The sequence below is a fragment of the Onychomys torridus genome, chromosome 19 (genome assembly GCF_903995425.1).
Source record: "Onychomys torridus chromosome 19, mOncTor1.1, whole genome shotgun sequence".
NCBI lineage: Eukaryota > Metazoa > Chordata > Mammalia > Rodentia > Cricetidae > Onychomys > Onychomys torridus.
The window spans coordinates 34,243,058-34,268,440 of record NC_050461.1 but is presented as its reverse complement, the minus strand read 5'-3'; the positions used below and the strand labels follow the sequence as shown (position 1 = coordinate 34,268,440).

The following is a 25,383-nucleotide window of genomic DNA, read 5'->3' as shown; positions in this document are numbered from 1 at the left end:
TTCTCAGGCTGCAGTGATGGTTACAAGTGCAGAGTCTTTTGGGGGACCTGAGTCTAGGTTGACTAATTCTGTTCCCAATAACAGGAACCCCTCTCGCTCCTCTCCACAGCTCACTTAGGTGTCCCTACATGTAGAAGAGCAAAGTGAAGCAGTTAAAACAGATAACAATGGTGTCAGGGCTCCACTGTGTCTACACCATCCAAGATTGTCTCACCAAACGGAGCAGAGGCAGGTGTTACAACTTCCGGTCTAATTGGCCATGCTGGTGGTAGCTGGTAAGAACTTTCTGTACCCAGACTCCCATGGCAGTTGGTTGGTAACACATTCAGACTTTCAAGTCCTTCTCAACGTTGTTTTGATTATTAGGCAGGTGCTATTTCTTTTTTAAAAAATGATTTTCTTTTAAATTATCTATATTTAGCCTGCTCAGCCTACTTTCTTAGCCTACCTAGACCACTTGTCCAGGGGTGGCATTGCCCCCAGAGACCTGGGCTCTTCCACATCAATCATTAATCAAGAAAATGCCCCTCGGACTTGACTTGCCTACAGGTCAGTCTGATAAAGGTATTTCCTCAATTGAGATTCCTCTTCCCAGATAACTAGCTAAAAACAACAACAACAACAACAACAACAACAACAACTCCCTAAAACAACCCCCTAAAACCAAACAACCCCCAAACAAACAAACAAACAAACAAACAAAACCCTCAAACAAAAAACCTCCAAAATACTAACAGGGTCAAAACACCCCCTTCAAAAACAAACAAACAAACAAACAAACAAACAATAAAACCCAGAGCAAACAAAACAACAAACCTAACCAGGACTCCAACATAGACACCGAAGAGAAGCCGGGCAAGAGGATGTGCTATCTGCTTGTAACGATCCTTTCTGTATCAGAGCCACCCATACAATCCTCTGCTTTTTGTTTGTTTTCGTTTTTGTTTTGGTTTTTTTTTTTTTTAAACAGGGTTTCTCTGTAGCCCTGGCTGACTTTGAACTCACTTCATAGACCAGGCTGGCCTCGAACAGAGATCCACCTTCCTCTGCCTCCTGGGTGCTGGGATTAAAGGTGTGTGCTACCACCACCTGGCAATCCTCAACTTGTTTTAGCAAATGTCAAGAGACTGACACATTCCAGGGTCTCCTAAAAGCCCATGAGTTGAGGAAATCTGCATCTCTTCTTGCTTCTTAACTCCCTTAGGACTCTGCTGTATGAGCTTCTTGAAGCTAATGCCTTCAACCCAGCCTTGGAGAGACTGTTACACTGCATTTGCCTCTCTCTTGCCAAGCAGTTGTTATTTTTATTTACCACTTGACCATATTTGAACCAGTGATGAAATTTTATTGCTTTCCTCCACTGCTCTGTTATTTCCTTTTGGGCATGAGCCACACTCAACAAAAGAGACTGTTGGTTAGAAGTCACGTGCTAGACTAATTTGTTCTGATTGTGAAGATTTATAAGCATAGAGAGCGCTAGGTTAGCGTGATGTAACAGATGTTTCATCCTGTAGTGACATTTGATTCAGTCGCTCATGGGTTCTAGCCGATGCAGACACGAGCTACCTCACATGAGTTTCTCAAGGGGCCCCAAAGTGTAACAAGACCTAATGACAAGTGACACCACATCTCTGTTGAGTGAAATAAGAGTGTCAGAAGGATGGCCTTAGGCACTGTTTCATATGCCAGACTGACTTCACATCTTCATTAATGATCTTCCTGCAGACAGAATACGTGGCTCCTTGGGAAGTTTGCTGGTGAAAGCGTGTTTGCATAGGAGTACCAAGGAAATGAGAGGAGACTGAGCAGCCTGGGAGCACACCTGGTGTCTGGGACTGCAAACAGACTCATGGGGGCGGGGGCGGGGGCGGGGGGGGGGGCGGGGGAAGTCTTATACAAACACGAATTTGGTCAAGGTGATGTTGGAACAGGGCCACTCCACTGGCTTCAAGGGAGTAAGAAGTGAAGGGCAAGCCAGGTGGTGGGTGGCGCACGCCTTTAATCCCAGCACTCAGGAGGCAGATCTCTGAGAGTTCGAGGCCAGCCTGCTCTACAGAGTGAGATCCAAGACTCTTTGGGCCAAGCACTTTATTTAACCTTATTTAACGCTCACTTAGCCCTTGGATGTTCTTAGCTCAGGTATAATAAACACTCAGCTTCCCCTCTCAACCCCAGGGGTGGGTGGGGCAGCATGTGTGGCTGGCACCCAGTTAGTGAGTGGCTAAGGAGCATCTTTGAGTCATGCCTGCCAGGATTAAAGCCTGGACCATAGACATGCTTCTTTTGGCCTCCCAAGAATTTTCTCTACGTTGCCACATCTAAGCCCCCCAAAGCCAGAACTTTATAAGCTCACAAATACCTACAATTAGACTTAACTTTGCCCTTGCTTTTCAGAATTGATGTCTAAAAGTGTAAAAGTCATTCAGGTATGTCTTGCTTATTTATAAATATTAGCATTTTAACATCATGTCTTTGCATATTAAATATATTCAGGGAATCGAAATACCATTTACTTTTAATGCCCGTTCATTTCTCCTTGAAAAAAAAAAGCACATGAATAATGTATTATTTAAATCAGAAATTTTAAGTCGAAGATTTACCCCTGTAACTACCATTTTCTTTCCTTCCTTGATTACGGGACTAGAACCCAGGACCTCCCACAGGCAACCTAGGCATATGCTCTACTTCTGAGCTACACTACAAGCCCTGGAACTTTTGTTTTCATCCCATTCCTCATGGAATTTTATTATTATTTTTTACTGGTGTGTGTGTGTGTGGGGGGGTATTGCCTGTATATGTATATGTGTGCCCATGCACAAGCCAGAGAAGGACAGTGGTGTCCACCTTTATTGCTCTTTATCCTACTCCCTGAGACTCTCTCTCTGAGTCGGGTCTAGGCTGGTGGTCAGCAGCCCTAGAGAGCCTCTGTCTCGGCCTCCTCCTCTCCCCAGTGCTAGGGTTATGGGTATGTTTTGTCACAACCGGCTTTTTGTGTGGATTCTCGGGATCCAAACTCAGGTCCTTATGTTCATTCACACAACAAGCGCTCTTACCCATTAGACCATCTCCTCAGCCCCTAGAATTTTTAGTTTAACGCCATATATTTATATCTGTGAAATCTTTTATTATAGCGTCGCCATATTTCTCTGCAACAAAAAAAAAAATAGGCCTCTAAGCTGAAATTCTAATTTCAAAGGTTTCCCTAATTTGGGCCTACAAGAATTAAATAGTTTTTGAGATTGAGTTTATAATGTAATTGTTATTAGCAACTAACTGGCCGTTAAAAGCATAGGAGTAATGCAAATTTGGAAAAAAAAATAATTAGGCTGAATAATCAACATTATTGGCAGTCATTTAAGGAGACCAATGGGGGGGGGTCTCAATTACAGGAGACGGCTTTTAATGTTTCTAATGGTTCATTTGGTATTTTTATACCTCGGGCCGTATGTGATGTGACTCAGAATGAGTAAGAGGTATGGCTGTCTTCTGTAAAGTGGAAAAGGTGGCTGCACAAGGTGGTTGAAGAACTTTGACGTGGTTGCCTGTTGCTTTGGAAAAGAGTCTCTGCTTTTGTTTCCACAGAAAGCCAGAGGCTATGGGTTTGTTCCAGATTAAGATACATCAGGTTTGATCAGCCAAGACCACCTGAAAGGTCTCCGATGACACCATGGCCCAGATGATCCAACATCCAAAATGGTTTCAAGGCAACTGGCTCAGAGGTTTACCCTCATGGACTACTCCATAATCCTAAAATTTTCTTTGTGTCCCCATAAGATACAGCGCCCCCCTCCAGCAGGAAGTAGTAAGAAAAACTACGCCCACATTCCCAAAATTATCAAGCTGGCTTTGGAGATGGAATTGGCTCACTCCTTCTCTAAACCCAGACATATTGCTAAAAGAAAAGGTTAAGAGATTCTTGTGTCCCAAATCAGAAGAGCCCTCTGGTGTGGGACAGAGAAAAACCAATATTTTTCTTTAAAGCAGTTTGATTATAAATGAGATCTCTTTCTAAAGAAGAAAAGGGGATATGATACAGATATAATAGGATGAAAGGGCAGATTAAGGAACTTACTTCTAAAGAGCAACAACTTGTTTAAAATGTTTTACATTGGTATAGATTTTAGTCTATTGATACAAACTTAAAGTTAATTTTGTTATACTGTGTGTATATTTCTAATCGTGTTTAAGGTATTATGTTTGTATAGCTCATTTTAAATTGAAATGGATAATTAAAAATAGATTAATAATTAGTCATCTATGATAATCATACTCGTAGCCATGTTAGTTAAGTCTTCTAGATATACATAGACATATTTCAGATAGGTAATCTTCAAATACTTCAAAGACCTATAAAATATGGCATTTAAAATACTTTTAAAATTTAGACTTTCTGGACAGTGAGACATGTCTGCTCTTGGCAGCACCAATTTACTTCAGAGAGGAGGATGGGCATTGAAGACACTTCATATCTTATCTTCACCTTGGCAAAAATAGCCATTTGGGCAGGAAACTGTTCTTGCCTGGACTGCTTGATCAACTGGACATGCAGGACTCATAGAAAGGTAACCACTGAACTTTGCTTTCAAAATGGTCCTTCAGGTTCCTGCTTCACAGAGGAAACTGCCAGACATTCTACAGGACACTGAGAGAAGTGACCTTGAGACTCTAGCCCTATGGGCTGAAGACGGATGCCCCAACTTTACAGAGGAACATTGGGTGACTGTCCAGGCTGCCAGCTGTCTCTGTCTACCCTGCAAGACTCCCGAAAGTTGCTTGCATCCTTCTCCCATTTCTCAGATAATATTATATCCTTCTGAGGTCTTTGATGTGGTTGAAGACTAGATAGTTATAATTTCCTCAGTTATGATAAAAGATACGTTAGATATAAAACCTTAGACTCATAAATATAAGATAGATAGGATATTTTCTTTAATATTGTAACTGTAATTCTTGCTTGATAATTGTTTTGTTATATGTAATTGTACTATGTAAAAGTTAAAACCTTCCTTAAAAAAAAAGAAAAGGGGAAGTGCTGTGGATATCTCTCTGTGTAAATAAATTTCTGATTGGCCAGTGGCCAGGCAGGAAGTATAGGCGGGACAAGAGAGAAGAGAATTCTGGGAAGTAGAAGGCTGGGGAGACACCACCAGCAGCCGCCATGAGAAGCAACATGTAAAGATACTGGTAAGCCACAAGCCATGTGGCAAAGTATAGATAAGCAGAAATGGGTTAATTTAAGATAGAAAAAGTAGATAACAAGAAGCCTGCCACAGCCATACAGTTTGTAAACAATGTAAGTTTCTGTGTGCTTTCTTGGTTGGGTCTGAGCGACTGTGGGACTGGCGGGTAAGAGAGATTTGTCCTGACTGGGCCAGGCAGGAAAACTCCAACTACAGTTGCCCTGCTGGCCTGTTCCAGGCAGGCCAATGTAAAGGCTCAAACGTGGATTCTGCACACTGTTCATGCCTAAGCACTGTTCAGAAAGGCTTCATGCATTCTGAAGGGCACACACCCGATGTTTGGAAACTGCAGCTAGTCATGACTACTGTCGAAGTCAAAAAAACAATTCTTTGTCATCTCTGTATAGGAGCCACAGTGCCATGTAAGAAGTATTGAGTGGCTGCCAAGCAATTCCTACACACTAACGTTTAAAGGTTGAAAGGATTGTTAAAAGAAAGAGAACAAGATTTGTATTCTTGTAGGTCAATATCTGGTAGAAGTGAGACTTGGAATCTTCTGTTGTGAAATCCTCAGACTTGTGTCCAAGGCCAAGATATTTTTAAATTATTATAGCAATTGGCTCTTCTTCATTACATGTTCATAGATAACCAGATAACTCCCCAAATAAAATGTCAGGTAGCATTTGTGAGTTGCAGGCAAGTAAGATCACTATGAAGAATTTGAAAATCATTCCAAGCCATCCTGCAGTTCACTTGACAGTCAGCAAGGGAAACAATGGAATATTCACTGACACCAGCCAGGTGCTGAATACTGGAAACAGAGAAGGAATACATGCCAGAGACTTGCTGTCCATCTGAGACTTGAGCATCTAACCAGGCAGTGGCAGTTTGGATTAGTACACATGGCGATAAGGGGAGAGAACCCTGAAGTTGTAGAGGAGACACAGGGAAGCTGGATCTTTCGAGGCAAAAAGAAAGTTTCAAGGAGGAAAGGATGTCTATGATGAGACCAGAGATGAATGAGTCAGCGTGGACCCAGAGAGCATGTGCATATATTTGAGCTAAATATACTCTGTGATAGTGCCTTTGATTAAAAATGGGCAGAAGAAGTAGCATGCGTAGACCTGAAGCAAGAGATACTTTCTCTTTTCTCTGTTTGGCTGTATAGTTTGTTTTAGAAATGGTCACATTGTGAGAGATAACACATTTTGCTTAGTTATTTTCTATTTTGCCTCAGAGAACATGGGGATTTTTACTTGTTTACATGTTTGGCATTCATGGCACCTCGCACGTATCAGTCCCTCCACAGACATTTGTTGCATGAACAGAGGAATGAGACATGTTGGAGAAACGGAAAGAATTCCCAATTTGTGATTTCCTGAGGCTGTGGGGTGGAAAGAGAGGCTTGGTTGACAGCAAGGCTGTGGCGAGAATCCCGAGGTTGGTGCCGGTACACCATGTGTTTGGTTATTTACAAAATCCCCAGGAACAGTGGGTTTCTTAGCAGGAATCCGTGTGGGCAGAATTGGGCTTAAGGAAACTCCTCCTGGTGATTGTAACCAGGCAACACTGAGTGACGTGGACACAAGGAGACAGGAAGATGTCTATGACCTGAACTAGGGAAAAACAGGGGCAAGAGTCAGGCCAGTCACTGGGATGCCTAGAAAACTGTCTTCAATGACAATGGCTTGTCCCTAGCACCACGGTGACAGACAGGCTTATCTGACCCATCGTCCACAAAAGGCAGTCTGAGAGAAAGGAGACAGTTCAGAAATGGTCAGGGAGATGAGAGCATACAATAAGAGGATCCCACCTTGAGGTCCCCGATATCCTAGCAGTTTAGGAAGATACATCAGGTGGCACATCTGTCTACCCAGTTCAGCGATTTCACATTGTCCCAGTGCCAATATGTCTTCAATATGACTCTACACACTTGCAGACTTAAAAAGAATCTTTTAAAATCCATTATTTATTTATTTGTGTGTGTGTGTGTGTGTGTGTGTGTGTGTGTGTGTGTGTGTAGTGTACAGTGTGTGTATGCACGTGCAAGGCGCTCTTCTGTGCATATGCATTTCTTGGTTCCTGGTCCACATCAAGTGTCTTCCTCTTTTGATCCTCACCTTGTTTTTGAGACAGGCTCTCTCACTGAGCCCAGACCTGGAAGTTTCAGCTAGACTGACTGGCCAGCCAGTCTCAGGATCCTGTTCCCTTTGCTTCCCCAGGGCTGGAGTCAGAGTGTACACCACCACACCGGACTTTGTTGTGGGTGTTGGGGATTCAAACTCAGGTCCTCGTGCTTGCATGAGAACCAACAGAACCATATCCCAAACCCAAGAATCATCCTCATCTTAATGTTGAAAGAACTAACTTCCATCTTTGTGGCTTACAAGAACTGTTGGAATTTTAATTTGGAAAAACAAAACCCTTATAACATCGAAGGCCCAACACTGCCACGCCCTCTTTTTCTTCTCTGAATGATCAAATATGATTTGCCCTGGAGATGAAATAATCCCTTTGATTGGTAGCATTTAATAAACCACCACACAGGGTTTCAAATTAAATCAAGAGGCTGTCTGTCAAAGGGAATCCGGCATCGCTGAGTTGCTACCATGCAAGACAGCTTTCCTTTATTATTATTATTATTTTAATGGTGTTTACTCTCTTCCTCCATCCTTTTTTTGTGGTAATGGGGCTTGAACCTAGGGTCTTGTGCAGACAGACAAACTCTGTACAACTGAGCTATAACCCCAGTTTTTCTTTTGCTTAGTCTTTTGAGACAGGGCCTCTCTAAATCATCCAGGCTGTCCTTGATTCTGCAACCCTGCTCCTCCATCTTCCTGAGTAGCTGGGATTACAGGCCCGTGCCACCAGGTCTGGCTCTCTCTACTCTATTTACCAAAAGCTTCCGTTGATGAAAATACTTAGAGTGATGTTGATAAACTGAGAGTCTGGTATCCAGAGGAGTCACATGTTTTCCCACTTTTAAATCGGGAGGATACAGGAAGAAAAACAAGAGCGTGGATTCGCCTTGTGTTTTCATTCTTAATTGCTCACGAAATGACTCTGGAAATAACAGTTTCTGCCCAGCTCTCGTCTAACAAACCAAGTGGTCTCCTTGGAGATACCCCAAGGGCCTCATCTGGGAGGTCTCAGAGGAAGAGAAGCATCTTGAGTTCCAAATAAGTCCTTGGTCTTTGACAAACCCTGCTTTAAGGCCTGTTTGACTATTCTTTTTTTTTTTCATTCAGCTTATCTGCTCAAGACTGATCTTAGAACAAGGGCCATGGATTCACTTGCTATCCATGGAACACCTGTTCAGATAAGCGCCTGGGAAACTTATTGAAGTAGAAGACCAATTTTGACATCCTCCCCCCTTTATAGAATTTAATACTCTATCTAGAATAACTTTCATCCTGTAGAAATTATAAGGGCATGAATAATTTTTGCAATTATATATTTGAGGGGCAGTCATAGAAACATTTCTCCTGGACTGTCAGCCTGGTGTGTGTGTGTGATTCAGAGTCATTCAAAATGAAAAGGAATTTAAAATGTTAATCTCCACCCCCAATTGCCTATAGCAAATGATTAAGAAAAATCACATATGCTTCCGCTAAACATCATAGAATGGGATAATCATAAGGTTTCATGGAAGAATTAACCATTATTTTATCCATGGAGCGGTCTGTCATAGTAGTTAATATGTAGTTGGAATCTATCAAAAGGAATTACATTTTAAATTAAACTGAAAGCAGTTTTTTTTTTTTGTTTTTTTTTTTAAATTGTGGTAACTGGGGCTGGAGAGATGGCTCAGAGGTTAAGAGCACCGACTGCTCTTCCAGAGGTCTTGAGTTCAATTCCCAGCACCCACATGCTGGCTCACAACCATCTGTAATGAGATTTGGCACTCTCTTCTGTATACATAATAAATAAATCTTTAAAAAAATGGTTGGGGATTTAGCTCAGTGGTAGAGTGCTCGCCTAGCAAGCGCAAGGCCCTGGGTTCGATACCCAGCTTAAAAAAAAAAATTGTGGTAACCATCATTTCATCTGATGCTGTGCACACTTGCAGCTTGCTGAGCTGAGCCCATCTGGGACTGTATGTGTGTACATATGGATGATGGTCAGTAATGTTGGAGGGTGGAGGGGCCTTCCTTTCATAGCTCCTGTTCCTATGGGTCTCCCATCCTCAACACATGGACTGCTTTTATTCTGAGTGAGGCTCCATCCAGGTGGAAGTGCCTGTCATGTCTTCTTATTGACCCTGGTTGGCAAGTCAGCTTGGGAACCTGGTCCAGGCTGCAGACCACAGGAAGGTGCCCTCTGACCCCGCCTTCGCTCCAGCTGCCCTGGCTCTTTCCTTATCACAGTACAAAGGCATGTGCTGGGTGTTATGCAGTGATCTTCTTTATCGGAACTGAAAGAACCCGGCCAACTGAAGGAGAGGAAGCCCCTGACACCTTATCTATTTTCTGTCAGTGTGGATTGCAGCGAAGTCACGCACAGGGTGTTCTCCCAGCCCCATAAGTCCGTAAGTCCCGGCTCATCTCCTCTGTGGGACTCTCGTTGATTAAATGTGTGTGTGAGTGTAGAATGCTTGTGCATATTTATACATTTATTTATCTCATTCATTGCCATGGTTCTTATGATTTTCTGAATCTGTAACTCAGAGTAAAGTAAATGAGGGTAAATTTCCTAGGAAAATGTGCATAGGTATCCTGTGAAAATCTGCAGCTAGTTTCTGAGACCCTCTTCAGGCTTAGAAAGACCATGTTACCAGAGATTTTAAAGTATAGTGTGTTGCTTGGTGCGGGGAGGGAGGGGAGGTTTGTCTCCGGACAGCCATTTTGCCCCCTCCTCTCCATTCAAATGTCTATGTTTTTATCCACCAACAAAGTTAGCTCCTGAGATGGTTTTGGGAAATTAGCTTTCATTTTGTGTTTTTGTCTGTCTGTTTGTTTGTTTGAGACAGGGTCTTTCTCTCTCTATAGTCTTGGCTGTCCTGGAACTCGTTTGAGACTAGGCTGGGCTCAGATACACAGGGATCCTTCTGTCTCTGCCTCCGGAGTGCTGGGATTAAAGGTGGGCGCTACTACACCCAGCTTCTTGGTTTATTTTTAAGCTCATCATAAATTGCCAATTGTAACTGTAGCATGCTGGCTGATTGCTCAAGGGATCCAACAATGAGCGAGTTGTGAGGTGGACCCTAGACCTCAGAATGCTGGTTCCTCTCTGGGCACAAAGGCACCTGGATGGAGAAGGGCTTTTCTCCATGTTCCAATTGTACTTTATTGGAAGTAAATGCACCACTGAGCTGAAGACTCTTGCTTAATGGAGCTGTTTTATGATGCTCTATTAAGAGTTTCTTTTATCACTCAGTTGAAACAAGATCAGAAACTGGGAGAAGTGACTCCCCTGTATGAGACAATCTTGTTAGTGACAACTCAAGAGAACCTCAGGACTGAAAACTCACATCAGTGTATGGCTGACATCCTAGTGCTTGGGAGGCTGAGGCAGGAGGAGCTTGAGGCCAGGCTGGCTTATGTGAAACCCTGCCTCAAAGCAAACAGACACATGACAGCAGACCAGAGAGTTCATAGGGTATTAATCTAAGACTTAGTATCTGAGAGGCTATCACTGGTGAGAGTTCTTTAGGCCAGCCAATCATGCTGGGGAACTGTTTCCGAACAACAAAATACACCCCTTATCTTTGATAACATGCCTTTGACTCCAAGGCCCATAAAGTTTAGAAATGGGTCCAGAGACTTAAATCTGAATTCGAATCACACCTAGGAGGCAGCTATTTAAGATCTGCAAGAACCAGTTTCAACTGACCACAAGGTATGAGTCAGTCTCCATGGAGACACATATTTTAAACCATAAGAAGGAAGGTTCATGCATCCTGTTGACTCAGGACTGTTTCAAAGCTGCTTTGGAGCAAAATGAGTTTCTTGGCTATCTGTACACCATTTAGCCTTCCAAGGATAGGCCTATTCTAATTCAAATCATACTCTTTGGATGTGTTTGTATCACTGAAGTAACCTTCTCCTGTCCTGGCTCCTCATTCAGCTTGTTTTTACCTGATACAAGTTGGCAAGGTGGTGGTTGGTTTTGATCAAAAATGGCTGGTTCACCCCTGGGTGGTCCACGTCATGAGCTGCTGCAGCCAGTAGTCCAAGCATGATATCCAGAGGTGTGAGGAAGCTAGCCAACTGTTAACAAAATAACATTGGGAGATTGAGTGTTACCATTTGCTGTGTCTCAGTCAAACCCAACACAACACTGTTGGGCCTGTTAGCCAGACCTCTGCCCACAGACCACTGAGGTAGTCAGTGAGGCCATATGCACACAGAACTCTTAAGGGTGGGAGCAAGGACCGTGTGGAGAGTAACTGGGAAAACATAACTCGTGTTCTCCATCCCACACTCTCTTCCTCCTGCTAACAGGTTTTGCTTTTGCAGTGGCAAAACCTGTGGGCAATATCAATGGCTGCAGGAGCAGCGGCCATGTTACCCTTGCTTGGAGAGGAAGTTGGAATTGAAGACATGTGCTTGTTTATTCAAAGGAATAAACAAGACTTAAAAGTATCAGTAGTGTGTTTCTTTGTTTAAAATATCCATTTAAAAATTATTAGTATTCTCTCCCCAGCTCCGGTCCTGTGTGTGTGTGTGTGTGTGTGTGTGTGTGTGTGTGTGTGTGTGTGTAAAGGTATATGCATCCCATAGCTGTGGGGTCTGGGGACCAAACATGAACGATTATCAGGCTTTTGTGGCAAGTGCTTTTACCAAGTGAGCTATCTTACTTACTTTCCCTTAATTCCCTCCCCCTTTTAAAGCCTATACTGGGGATTGAACGTAGGGCCTCACACACGCTCATCAAGCATACTCCCACTGAACTTAGGCCCCAGCCCTGGTGTATTTTAACTGATATACATCTTTGCCAACTTCTTTGAAAGAAGTAGCTTGGATTTCAAAAGTTGCATTCTTTCTGAATATGGACTAAGTGGTGGGAGAATATTCGAGAGTCTTTACTTTTTGTCAATCAGAAAAACAAGCAGGGAAATGGAAAGTCTGACTTAAAAGTAGAAGTATATGATACCACTTCTAGACCACATAGAGATCCAAAAAGCTTTGGTGTCCAGGTCTGCCGCACCCCTCTGCTCTATCCCGAGATGCTTGTGTGGTATCTGTGTGTTTAGTGGCTTACACTGAAGCATCTGTATATTTAATGAATTTCTAAGCAGAGTCTCGAACTTGAATACTGTTTTTAAAAAAAGCCCTCAAGGAAATTCCTACTGTATATTACACCAAACCCCTAATTTTTTAATAGCGAGGGACTGCCTTGATTGTAAGGACCACTACATTACACTATCATTACATCTTTATTCTCTGATTTTGGGTTGGTTCATCTCATCAGAGCATGCTTGCTAAGAGGTCTTGGACATCCATGATTTTTTTTTTTTTTTTGGATTCCGAATTAGAATCTCCCATTGGCCAAGAAGAAATGGGACTTGAAACTGGAGAAGCTCTGATCCCCATTTATTGATTAAAAAACCACAAGCTGGGAAGCTTTTTCCAGCACAGCTCAGTGTTAGCAGTGTTTGTGGTAAAGGTCTATTGCAAAAGTACTTGCTTTTGGGACCACTGAGGATATAGAAGAGGTAGGCTGGCTGCTTCGGGTCTTGTGTAGCCTTGAAAAATCAATAAACTATGGAAGGAATTCTCAGAAAAAATCCACATCTGTTTTCATGGCTATGGTCAGATTTTCGGAGCTGACATAGAAAATGTTAGTATAAATAATTTGCAGTCTTATTTTGAAGGATTCCCAACATTGAACAATTTAATGCTTAGCAGTACATTGACTTGGCATCCGCAGGTGGCAGCGGAGGTGACTGAATCTTGCTTTACCTTTGGCTCCTTCAGGTAACAGTGCATGGCCTGGGTGACATCAGCTGCATGGACAGCATTATGGTATGGGTTGTGACCATGGTAATCTTCCTGAACCATGACTAGGAAGAAAATAGAAAGCTTAGTCAGCTAAAATCAAAACGAGCATGACACAGTAGATGAGACATTGGTGTTTCTTCCAAAGTGCACAGCCTGAGGAGTTCTTTAAAAATGAAGGCAGTTCGAAAGCCTTGGACCTCAACTGGGCTGTGTGTGATGGAAAAGGAAGGGAAGAGAAAGGCCAGAAGGATTTGTGCGGCTCTTGGGATGTCTCACCTCTTCCATAAATCACCACTTTCTGGCATTCATGAAGAGGCTCTCATCCACAGGACGAATAAATATGGAGGAAAAAGTCCAACTTCATTTCACACCATCATTTAATTATCTAAATCTGTTGCCATTCATTAATATTATGCCACAGATGACACTTCCTTTCAGAGCCCTTGTGTGCTGGATTCCTGCTGTTCAGGGATTATATTACCACTTGAATCACAAACACTCATCCAAACAGATCTGGTCCTCCATCAGGTGGCAGTCACAGAACTGCATTGATTCAAGGCGGGCTTCCTTGGTTCACGTCTCCCTCTGTTAGCACATCCTCACTCATGGCCCTCTAGTGCAATGCAAGGCTCAGAGGGTCAAGTCCAGTAATAGGCAATACCATCTTGGTTTGTTGCTTATAGAAGCCGATACCCTGCTTCAGCAAATGACCAAGTCAATGCTTGGGATGCAATATATTCAGTGTGTATAGAATGACTGAACTTACAATGACCATATTCTTCTATTATGCTATGAATCTGGTTCTGGTTCTGCTGCTAATTCAGTTGTCAAGGCTGTATTTCTTAGATGTTCTGGGGGCACATATGCGTGTCCAAAGAATCTGCATCTCTTTAGACCAGTCATAATTATTTGGCCCTTTTCATGGCATTACTTTGCTCAAGCAATTAAAATACAATCAGCCTGGGGTTATTTAGGATTCTGGAAAGGAGCCAGGTTGTATGGCAGGTTTCATATATTTCCACTACGCTGTGTATACTTTTTATTTGGTAGGCTTTTTTCCTATCATATATAAACTCAAGCTCTGTCACTTATCTGTGATGTGCAAATTACTTAGCCACAATCCTCAGCTTTCTTCCCTGACTTTGGGATAACACTATTTTGAGTCCCAGGTGTCACTGCCTTTGCATGGTTCATGCATTAATACATACGGGTCCTTGAAAGAGGTCCCAGAAGGTGTAAGCAACATGTAAACCCGGTGGCTGATGCTGCTTTTATCTTCCTCCTGATGGTACTGAGTCAACTTTCAAGTTCATAGTACAGAGCAAGTCAAAGAACTAGAAATGTGCTACGTGGCATTGGCAAGCCATCCGGTGATTAGGAATCTACCTTGGATAATTCATGGGCAGATAAATCAGAACACTCACAGAAGCAAAGACCTGGGGCTGTGTTTAGAGAAAGATGACGGCAGCCTTGTGTGTAAAGATGGCGGGCTTAGACCTGTGTGTGAACTGAGGCCGGGTTACTAGTCATTAGCCTTGGGAAATAGTGAAACCTCTTGCTTGTTCTCTTTAACTGTGGACCAAATGGAGATAATAATATCCAACTTGTGGTTTTCTTCAAATAATTAGAAATAATTTATTCAAAGTATCCCTCGCATAGTGAAGGGCATGTTAGTAGTAATTACCATTCATTTTAAAGATTTCCAGCAACTTGTGTTGTGACTAGAGTTATTTGAGGCAGATCTCATTGGAATTTTATAAGTATGAGAGCATATCAGAATCATCTTGACACCTAGATATTCTTGGTGGTTTTCTTTATGGATCCTTAACGCATTATAAACACAACACATTAAGCTAATAATTTATCAATGACTTAGGCTAGATAAGCTATATTAAAAACCAAGATACAATCTTTTAATATTAATTTGAGGTCTTTTTCTAGCATGCTATGGTTCTTAACACTTTATTTAAAATTATTTCTGTTATTTTTGAGATTATAATATATTTACATCATTTCCCCCTTCCCTTTCCACCCTCCAAACTCTCCCATATACTTCTCCTTGCTTCTTTCAAATTCAGAGCCTCTGTTTTTCATTAATTGTTTATATATATATATATATATATATATATATATATGTATTTATATTCCTATATGCACAAGCACAACCTGCTCAGTCCGTAAACGTTACTCATACATATGTTTTCAGGGCTGACTATCTGGTATTGAATAACCAGTTGGTCTGCTCTTCCCTGGGGAAGACTATGGTGCCCACTCTCAGCATTCCACAGTTGCCCATTGCTCTTTGTGCAGGGTTGAGGGCTCGTGGGCTTTCTCCCATATCATGTCTGTTGCCGACCCTGCTCAGCTCACGTTTCGTGACACGTAGAGTCAGAGTTACACATTGCCCTTACTCGTGTGGTTGTGTAGGAACACGAAAGAAAGAAGACTTACCCAAAAACCTGTGTAAGGTCACCATGTCCAGCTTGAAATGGTGGATGAGGCCATGGGTATTGAAGAGGTGACACAGGAGTGTCACCAGACTGTTCCCTGGAGAGGAAGAGGTGCTTGCTTTATTGTTGCTTTTAAAACGCACTAGCAAGATTGAAGATAAGATTTAAATTCTCTGAAATAAGGTTTCTCTGATAGAATAATTCCCCACTTTGGATTTGAAATTATACATACTATGATCTTCTTCTAGGTTTCTCACTATTGTACAAATAAAATTATCTCCCATCCTCTTACACCAGCGGGGGGAAAATACTAAATGAAGAAATTTGTCTATTGAAGTATTAGAGAGAGAGAGAGAGAGAGAGAGAGAGAGAGAGAGAGAGAATGTGTAATTTTAAAAACACATGGCCGCTTGAAATACACTTTAAGCCACTTCCAATTAACTTTTACATTATAGGGATATTTAAATCACTACATTGTTCAATAACAGCAACCTACTCTTCCTATGACAGTTATGTAAGAGAAGGCTGACTTTGAGATATTTCACAATTCCAGCCAGAAGGGCTGCAAAGTTAAAGCTATGGTAACATTAACATTCAAGAGATATTATCTATCCAAGAAAAATTATTTTTGAATTTAATTAATTAATTATTGAGATAGGTTCTCACTACATGTAGTTCAGACCAGCCTCAAATTCGTGTTCTGGTAGCCTCAGCTTCCTGAGTGTTACCATGCCTGACTGACACATTTTTATTTTATTTTATTATTATTTTTTTTTACTATTTAAAAAAAGTATTAGAGAGCCTATTATGACTTCACAAAGGATCAAGAAACTGCCCAAGTGTCTTCAGTGCAACCTGAGTATTGCCAAAGAATGTCCTTTTAGGGTACCTGAGTCAATGCTTGTCCACAATTTTCATTGTCTTGGAGCTATTTTAGAACTCTCCAAGTTAGAAATAGCGGATAACACAGCAGATGATCCTTGTTGCTAGACTTACAACTGCAGCTAGTCCGGTGGCATTTCACGGCTGTTTATTAATTCATTTCCGTGTGTCTTCCTGCGTGTGTGTGTATGTGTGTGTGTGTGTGTGTGTGTGTGTGTGTGTGTGTGTGTGTTTGTGTGGTTCTTTGATGTTTCCTTTGGAACTGTTGTGGTAGGTCAGCGGCCTGCTAATGAACTGAGATAAACACAATCTTTGATGGCTTCATTTCTGTAACAGTCATGATTATACTTTCTTTCAAACACCACTCTAGAAGTTCTTTTATTCACAGTTAATTTTATTTATCAGTACCCGTTTCTAGCTGATCTAAACAAGTTCAAATAAAACATTATGGACTCTAGGACTCCACCCATATCGTATGTATTCTAGTTAGCTTTCCATAGAGTAAAAAATCCATGCCATAACCTTACACTACATCTCTCTTACAGCACACTGCTTGCCAAGTCAGTGTTGAGAAAATCATGGGCAATGGCTTACTGCACAAATATGACAGATGATGGGTCAGACCAACATCAGCATTAAGTGATGCCTTTCATTGGCATAAGCTTATATACATTTGTTTAACAGGTAGGGGAAAATATATCTTATTATTTTGTTAGGCAGAGCTTTTATAGACATAAAAATATGAAAAGAAGAGTCAACGGGAGTGCTTCATTTTCAGCTACAGCTGAAGCTTTTACATTCTTTTCTTAGCAATTGCTTCCTTCTGTTGATGACGAACTTGTTTGAGCAATGCCTGCAATGGGCACATTCAGCTCACTTAAGAAGCTGCCTAAGCACCTTGCCTATAAGGGACAGGACTAATCAGGTGTGCTTTTGTATGTTCACTTCCCATTGACTAGCAATGAACTCTGCGTTTGGACATGGCCACAGTATCTGTGAGGAAGGAATGCAATCAGCAGTTTCCTAATTCTTTTGGGATCACAGGTCAGAAGGAAACTGTCCTAACATGCTAAGGTCAAGTTCAGTCCTCATTCTTCATCTGAATTAATTTCCCTCTCCCTCTTCTGCCTTGACTGACTATAGATTTATGAGAGTGGGAAGAGAAGGAAAAAGTAATCTGTCTAAAAATACAGCTTGTTTCTCACGAAATGAATCCACTTTATGGTGTGTATGTTAGTGAGAATTCTTTGGGGGTAACTTACCATTTGTCAAGCGATCGAACAAGAAGATGTCAAAGTCCCACATTCCAACTTTGGAGAGCATATGCTGAAAAAGTAAACAAGAAAAAAAACAAAACAAAACAATGCCCCAGTGAAGCACATTGAGACTCAAACATTGACTTGTAGACACTAATCGAAATAGTTAAAAAGATGGAAACAGTATCGTGCTACTCTGTGTAGAATGGATTTGGGGTAAACCAGACTCTACTCCATTCACTAGTGACAGCTCCAGGGGCAGGCTCTCAGGTTAAACCACCGGGCTAATGTCAGCCACTTCCTCCTGGTTATGGGACCTTGGTTACGCCCTTAACTTCTCCAACCTTCATCTGAAAAATGTGGCTGATAACATCCACATCAGAGGGTTGTTTGTTGGGGTGGAGACAGGTAGCGCTATGTACCTCAAGTACCTGTCACAGTGCTTATTCAGAGGGAGCACAGGTGTAGGTGTTCGTTAAAGGGGCTCTGTGAAGGGTGAGTGGTAGAGAGAAGCTTTGCAACATTTTTTGTTTTTGTTTTTGCTGTTTGTATATGTGGTGTTTGGAATTAAACCCAGGATCTTGTGCATGTCATACAAGTATTTTACCACTGAGCTACAGTCCCAGTTCTCATAATAAAAAAAAATTAAAAACAAAGTGAAAACCATTGCTGAGACATTATTTTGCTCATGTAAAATTAACTACTGTATAGGAAACTGGATAGTAACTGAATATATCAGATAATTTAAAGACCTACTCTGTTTGAAGGCACAGTCACCAATGCAAGACTAACTGCTGATTCTCTCTGCCCTTGAGTGGTTCTGTGAAAAATCCAGTGCCTCATATAGCATGCTCCGCTCTCATGATTTATTAAATAAAAATAAACAAAGGGTTGATTATCTGTACTGAAACTTTACCCAAATCAAACAACATGAAATGCAGATCCAGGCCCAGTCTTCTGACAGCCAGACTTTTGGTCTGTTATTCTTTATATATCTTAACATCACCTTTTAAAACTGTGGCTCCTTGAGGAGAGAACCTACCGTGAGTGCTCTGTCACCAACAATGCAGTGTTAGAAGAACTTCTTATTGATTTCCTTTCAACAAGTCAGCCAACTCTCCACCACCTAGTCAACTACCCCCTAACCATTACTTACCAACCAATCATCTACCAACCAAACACTGACCACACATGAACACCAACCAACCAACCCCACCAACCAACCACCAACTACCAACCAACTAACCAACCACCAACTACCAACCAACTAATCAAACAACCAGAAATTCATTCAATTTCACTCTTAGGTTGCTGTAAGATCTAATTGACTTTTATCGTTTTATAGACAGGATATCATGAGTTAGTTTCTCTGGCACTATTTATTGCTCATTTTTAGTGGCATATATGTAGCAACATATCATTGTATGGAGACACCATTTACCATGTATGCTACAAAATACTACTTTTGACATCTGTTTAATGGTGACAGTTTACCTCTGGAATTCAAATTCCTTTGGCAACTTAGGCTATGTGTAACCTGAAAATTGTTTTTAAACCACCACACATTGAATTCTACCTCATCACAATGTAGAGTGAAAATCATCGATTATTAAAAGCTTTTTGAATGAATTAAAAACAACAATAGGCTAGTATGCTGTGTTAAGAGCCCAATGCAGAGCTAAGAGTTGATAATTACTGGAGATATTTTCAGTTGTCATTGTATAAGACAATTTAATGGATTTAAAAATCTAGTTACACCCTAAGTAGTAATCATTCAGGCCAAGACTTTACTTTTGTTTATCATTGTAAAAATACGTTCTGCACATTTATAAAAGTGAAAATAGCTAACATATATTTGGCATGAGTATGCTAAGCATGGGGGCATGCTCTACCTTAGGACTGGGTATGTAGATCAGGAGTGGGGCACATACTTACTTAGCATGCATGAGCCCTGGGTTTAATCCACAGCACCCCACCCCCACCTCACAACTACAACAACAGCATGTTATATCTAGAAAAATATAATTACCTCTATGAGGTACATGGTTCTATTACCTTCATTTTGTATTTGAGAGAGTAAGTCCAGATGTTTTAAATATGAAACCCAGGGTCACATAGTCCCTTAGAGGCAGAGTAGGGCTCAGACCAAGGTGCTGTCAGCTGGGGCACAGGTTCTTGACCACTGCCTGCTGGGGGGTAACTGGCTTACCCTTGCTTGTCCAAGATAGTCTTCATCCAGCAGATGGAGGGGGGCCTGCGGTATAATCCCACGGAGAAGCCTAGATGCATGGAAGTATCTTTGGAAACTTAACAGTCTTTTCACCTTTTTCTTGGTGCCAATTTCTCCTGAGTGTGTTGAATCTGTGGAAAGGAACCACACGCAGAATTTCATGAGTTTAAAAGAGGCATCACTTTCTCTGGGTCAAGTATAATGTATTAAAAAGGAGAGGCATTCAAAAGACACTTTAAGTGCTAAATTGAGTTGAATATGATCTATTAAATTGATGCTTGAAGTCCTAATAAATAGATCAAACAAACAAACAAACAAACAAAGAACAAACAAATCAATAAGGGAGCTTCCTGCCCTTTCTCTCCACTGTTCCTCTTGTTCTCTCTTCTTTTGACAAGGTCTTATATGTAGCCCAGGATGACCTCAACATCATGATCTTTCTGCTGAGGTTCTAGAGATTACCTGGGATTACCACAAGTGGCTTTGTGTTTTTTTTTTTTTTTTTTTTTACATATTTTACATACACTTTTCTTATATAATTTTGGATGACAAGAGTTGTATGAATTAAAACCTTCACTTTTTGATTGGTTAATTTCTCATCTTAAATTCTCTTCAGGTGTTAGAAGGCTGTGAGTAAAACATTTCTTGATATCAGTATCATTGACAAAGTAGTGAAGCAACATCATCATAAAAGTAACTAACAAGGCCATGAAATAGCAAAGAGGAGGCACACTTTTTAACTGTGTGCTCTCTTGCACTGGTAAGTGTCCGATCTTGGCAGTGGAGACACTTTCATGCTCATGTCATATGTACCCTTCAAAATTTGATGCTGACGTCGTGGTGCCTGCACATGGTACTGCCAGGTACCATCTCTGAATGTCTGTCAAGATACATCTTATCTCGGTTGAAATGCTTGAGTCACACAAGAGATGTCTTCGGCAAAGTTTAGTTGTCAAATCCATTTAGGAGTCTAATAGGAAAGCATATAGCTGATGTATAAAGTAATTTGTTTCTCTGCCGTATCTTCCTCCCATCACCCTATCTCCCCTGTGGAACTCAAAATCACCACTAATGAGAAAAAGAAAGCCAGGGTTTTGAAACACGGGGAAGTGAATGACCAACATCTGTAACTTATTACTTGGCTGCATGAAGCATGGAAAGGCATAATTCAGGGCCATCAAGACCTGCTCTGCTCTGAAAACACTGCCTGATTAAAATTACTTGTATTTACAACGAATCTAGATTTCACCCATAGAAAGAGGCAAACACGTGCATGTGGAGATAAGTAGGGATTGGCTGGGGTTGTGGTTGGGCTACATCAATATGAAGAATGCTGCCTGAGGACTCCACTCTGCAGGCAGCATCTCATTTCCATGCGTTTGTTAATGTATAACATAAAGTGAAGCTGTTCTCTTATTTATTAAAATAAAAAAAAACAAATGAATACCTTTTAGGGGCTTATTCACTGCTTTAGATATTTCATTGAGCAAAAACAAGATCTCTGCCCTCTTAGAATGGACATGGCAGAGAAAGATTGACAATGTGTAACATTAAAGTAAAGAAATAATAAAATGCCAAGACAAATGTAATATAGGTGGGGAAGCAGAGAACATGGGGTCAGAAACTGGGTTGGTAGCAGTCAGTGCTGGCCTAATGAGAAGATTACAATTTTTCCCGAATTAGGAGCAATGAGGGAATTAGCTGAGTTAATACCTTGGGATGTACTTTCCACATATGGAAACCAGAACAAACAACTATCAGAAGTGGGAACATGCCTAGAATGCCAGAATGTGCAAGGAAAAGAAGGATCAGTGTGTGTGAAAAGGAGAGAAAAGGGTAGGGTGAAGGATGAATTCTTGGAACAGAGGACATCCTGGAAAGATATCTCAGGAGGTTATTGAAATAGTCCAGTCAGGAGCCATGACTGCTGAGACACAGTGGTATCAGGGGAGGGCATAGACCTCCAAAGATATGGACCTTCAAAGATATTTTAGTTATATCCAAATTTTTGCCTGGACGACTGGGAGAATGGCTTGCTATTGCTTGAGATATGGAAGGCTAGAGAAGATCAGGTCTACAGTGGACCAGTTTTTATGTAATGAATTTGAATGTCTGTTAGAGACTTGGGTGAAGATGTTGAGTTAAAATAAGAGGATGTAAAATCCAGAGCTTGAGGGAAAAGCCTGGGTTAGAGATAACAGGATGAGACTCAGATGAGACTACCCAGGGAGTGAGTGTAAACAGTGATGAGAAAATGACCCAAGCTTGAAGTGTGGAGTGATTCCACTTCATCTCCAGAATGGCCCAGAGAAGAACAGAGTTACGGGAGGTGAAGAAGGAGCAGGTGGAAAGCTGGATAAGTCATTGCCTGGGAGCCTTCTGAAGATACACAATGTGAGCCACTGAGAATCAAATGCTGTTAGTGGCAGGGGCAGGAACACTGAGTCTGAACTGTACACTTAGAAAACACACATTTTATTGTTTGCATACACAACCACTTTTAGCAATAGATACATCTAGCTCCCAGGGGAAAGGAGCAGTTGTTGGGACAGGACAGAAAATGTCCACATGAACAGTGACACATAGCACCGGAAAATAAGAATTTGAAATACAATGGGATTGTTTGGAAAATGAAAAGATGGATTGGTGAGATGGCGCCGTGGTGTTCACTGCCAAGCATGGTGACCTGAGCTGGATCTTCATGACACACATGGTGGAAGGAGAAAACCAACTTCATAAGATGTGTTCTAACCAGCACACTCACACACACACACAATATAATAAGGGGAGGCTTTAAGAGATCCCTTTTGGCAAAAGGAAAAAAAAAAAACTTGAGCCTCAAAATAAATGATGGAAGAATAAATTTTAAATCTACAACCGAAACAAAAACCCCAATGAACTTACAGGCAGGTGATTAAGGTATGAGGATGCTCTTTGCAGAACATGCCAACACACTCCAACAAATATAGATGAAATAATAGAGTGGGGGAAATTGCCATTTTGCAGCCATCACGGTAATAACTGAATTGGGCCAAAATCCTTAATGGATATTACAACGATTAAGGAAAATTTAAAATGCATCAGGTAATTGCATAATACCACAATGTCGTTCTGCTTATTAATTGGGCAGAGAAAATGGAAAACAGACAACTCTCTGTGTGTGTGTGTGTGTGTGTGTGTGTGTGTGTGTGTGTGTGTGTGTGTAACCGGCACCTTGCACTTCCTTACATATTGCACTAAGACACAACAGTGAGGATGTAATACTCCTGCTCAAAGTGGGCAGTGACTTTAACATGCAGGAAAGCATCAGGCAAGTCCAGGGTGAATCTCAGTGTCACAAAATGTTAATGACAGGGTTAGGTACTGTCTCACAATAATGGACACCAGAGATACTGAACTAAATACAATGCATGGTTTTGATGGTGCCTGGAGCAGAAAAAAAATGCCCATAAACGGCATTATTAAGATAACATGAAATTTGAATATAGATATGTGTAGGTGTGGATAACACTGTGTTTGTGAATTTCTTGAATTTGATGATGGAAGTCTGTAAGAGAATTCCCTTGTTCCTTGAGAGATACATGCTGTAATATTTGGACAAAAGGGTATGATGTGTACAATTCCTCAATAAAAAATACAACAGTAAAGCAAATACTATAAAATATAATGGTTTGTGCTTCTGAAAAGAATGTCTGATTTATTCTATTCTTGAAGACTTTTCATACATTTGAAATTATTTTACAATCAGAATATATATATCTGAGTTTTAGTCAGCAGTAAAAAACAATGAAACTATGTCATTTGTAGAAAAATGAATGAAATAAGATTATCACATTAAGCAAGATACATCAGATCTAGAAGGACAAATATTACATTTTCTCCCATATTAGCCTCCAGATTAAAAATCTATGAGATGAAGATAGAAGTGGGGCAACTGTGTGGAGATGAAGGGGATGGAATAACATAAGACCGTGAAATGAAAGACTCATAGATACTTGTTCTACCCAGAAAATAAAAAAGACCTGAGGAGTTTGTAAAATGTTGTTTCTGAAAAGTAGTGATTATCAATTTTGCTGTGGCTTTTATTTATTTATTTATTTATTTTTGCAATACAAAGTAGGAAATAAAAACCATGTGAGAGATGAAGGAATGGAAGTATTTGTCTTTCTTCTAATGATGAGATGGCCCCTTTCCTATGCTTTTCAGATGCTGGAAATTTCACTTTTTCTACACCTTCAACCTCTCTCATACAGCTTTTCCCTCAAGCATGAAAAATGCTTAATAATTCTTATTCTTAAAGATAAATCCTGCTGTTTAAAGGGGACAGAGTTTCAGTTATGCAAGATGAAAATATTCTAGGCATTGTTGTACAACAATCTGAATGAATTTAATAAGGCCTAACTGTAGAGTCAAAAATGATTAATAGGGTGGATTTTATGTTATATACCTATGACCATAATAAAAAACCCAACAATTCCAAAGAAATACATTTCTTATGACTACAGGATGGTGCATCATGAACTGAAGATAATAATTATGTTTTAATTGTGAAATTAAATTTAATAAGAAAAAATTTAAAGGGCTAAGTTATGATAGAGTGCTTGTATAACACACACAAAACCCCAGGTCTGACCTCCAGGTAAACACACACACTCGGACATGCACATAGGTACATACACCTCTTTGAGAGGAGAGAAAACAGGAAGAGAGAAATCAGAAACAGTGTCAAGATGGACAACCCTTTAGAGAGTTTTACTGCACAAGAGTGAGAAATACAACGGTTCTCATGATGTATATTCTTTAGGTGTGTATTTTCAAATGCACTGAGATGGGTCAATAGGCATCTGTCAAGTTGCAGTATCAATTGGTGACAAATATTTTCTAAAATACCAATGATTGTGCCATTTATCACCTATATGTGGACAACCAAGCTAGGCAGGAAGTGGGTCAGAAATGTGGCTATATATTAATGAAAACAGCAGCATTTCACATTTCATTACTTAATTTTCTTTCTTTCTTTTTTCTTCCTTCCTTCCTTCCTTCCTTCCTTCCTTCCTTCCTTCCTTCCTTCTTCCCTCCCTCCCTCCTCCTCTCCCTCTCTCCCTTTCTCTCCCTCTCTTTCTTTCTTTCTTTCTTTCTTTCTTTCTTTCTTTCTTTCTTTCTTTCTTTCTTTCTTTCTTTCTTTCTTTCTTTCGACAGAGTCTCACGCTGTAGTCCAGGTTGGCTTGGAACTCACGCTGGGATTATGGGTATGAAGTAACACACCCTTCTTTAATTTTCTGAAGGGCACACATGATGCCAAGTGGGAGAAAAATAATCCTCAAAGTAGCTCTCTACAGAGGAAGAGAACATCAATAATTGCCAAAAATAAATTGATTTAAATCTGTCTCAGTTACTTATCAGTTTAGGAACATCCATTCTGAGTTATGTGATATAATGAAA

General features: G+C 40.8%; 1 protein-coding gene across 2 annotated transcripts in view; it reads right to left on the bottom strand.

The window, feature by feature from the left end:
• Pde7b (phosphodiesterase 7B) overlaps positions 1–25,383 on the bottom strand; it is a 309,660-nt gene that overhangs the window by 20,356 nt on the left and 263,921 nt on the right. For both annotated transcript variants that reach the window (XM_036168952.1, XM_036168953.1), the window contains 5 exons: positions 19,921–20,072; positions 17,718–17,781; positions 15,575–15,670; positions 13,085–13,185; positions 11,258–11,389 (listed from right to left, as the gene is read on the bottom strand). In XM_036168952.1, coding sequence (XP_036024845.1) covers positions 11,258–11,389; positions 13,085–13,185; positions 15,575–15,670; positions 17,718–17,781; positions 19,921–20,072 — 545 coding nt within the window. The remainder of the gene's footprint in view (positions 1–11,257; positions 11,390–13,084; positions 13,186–15,574; positions 15,671–17,717; positions 17,782–19,920; positions 20,073–25,383) is intronic.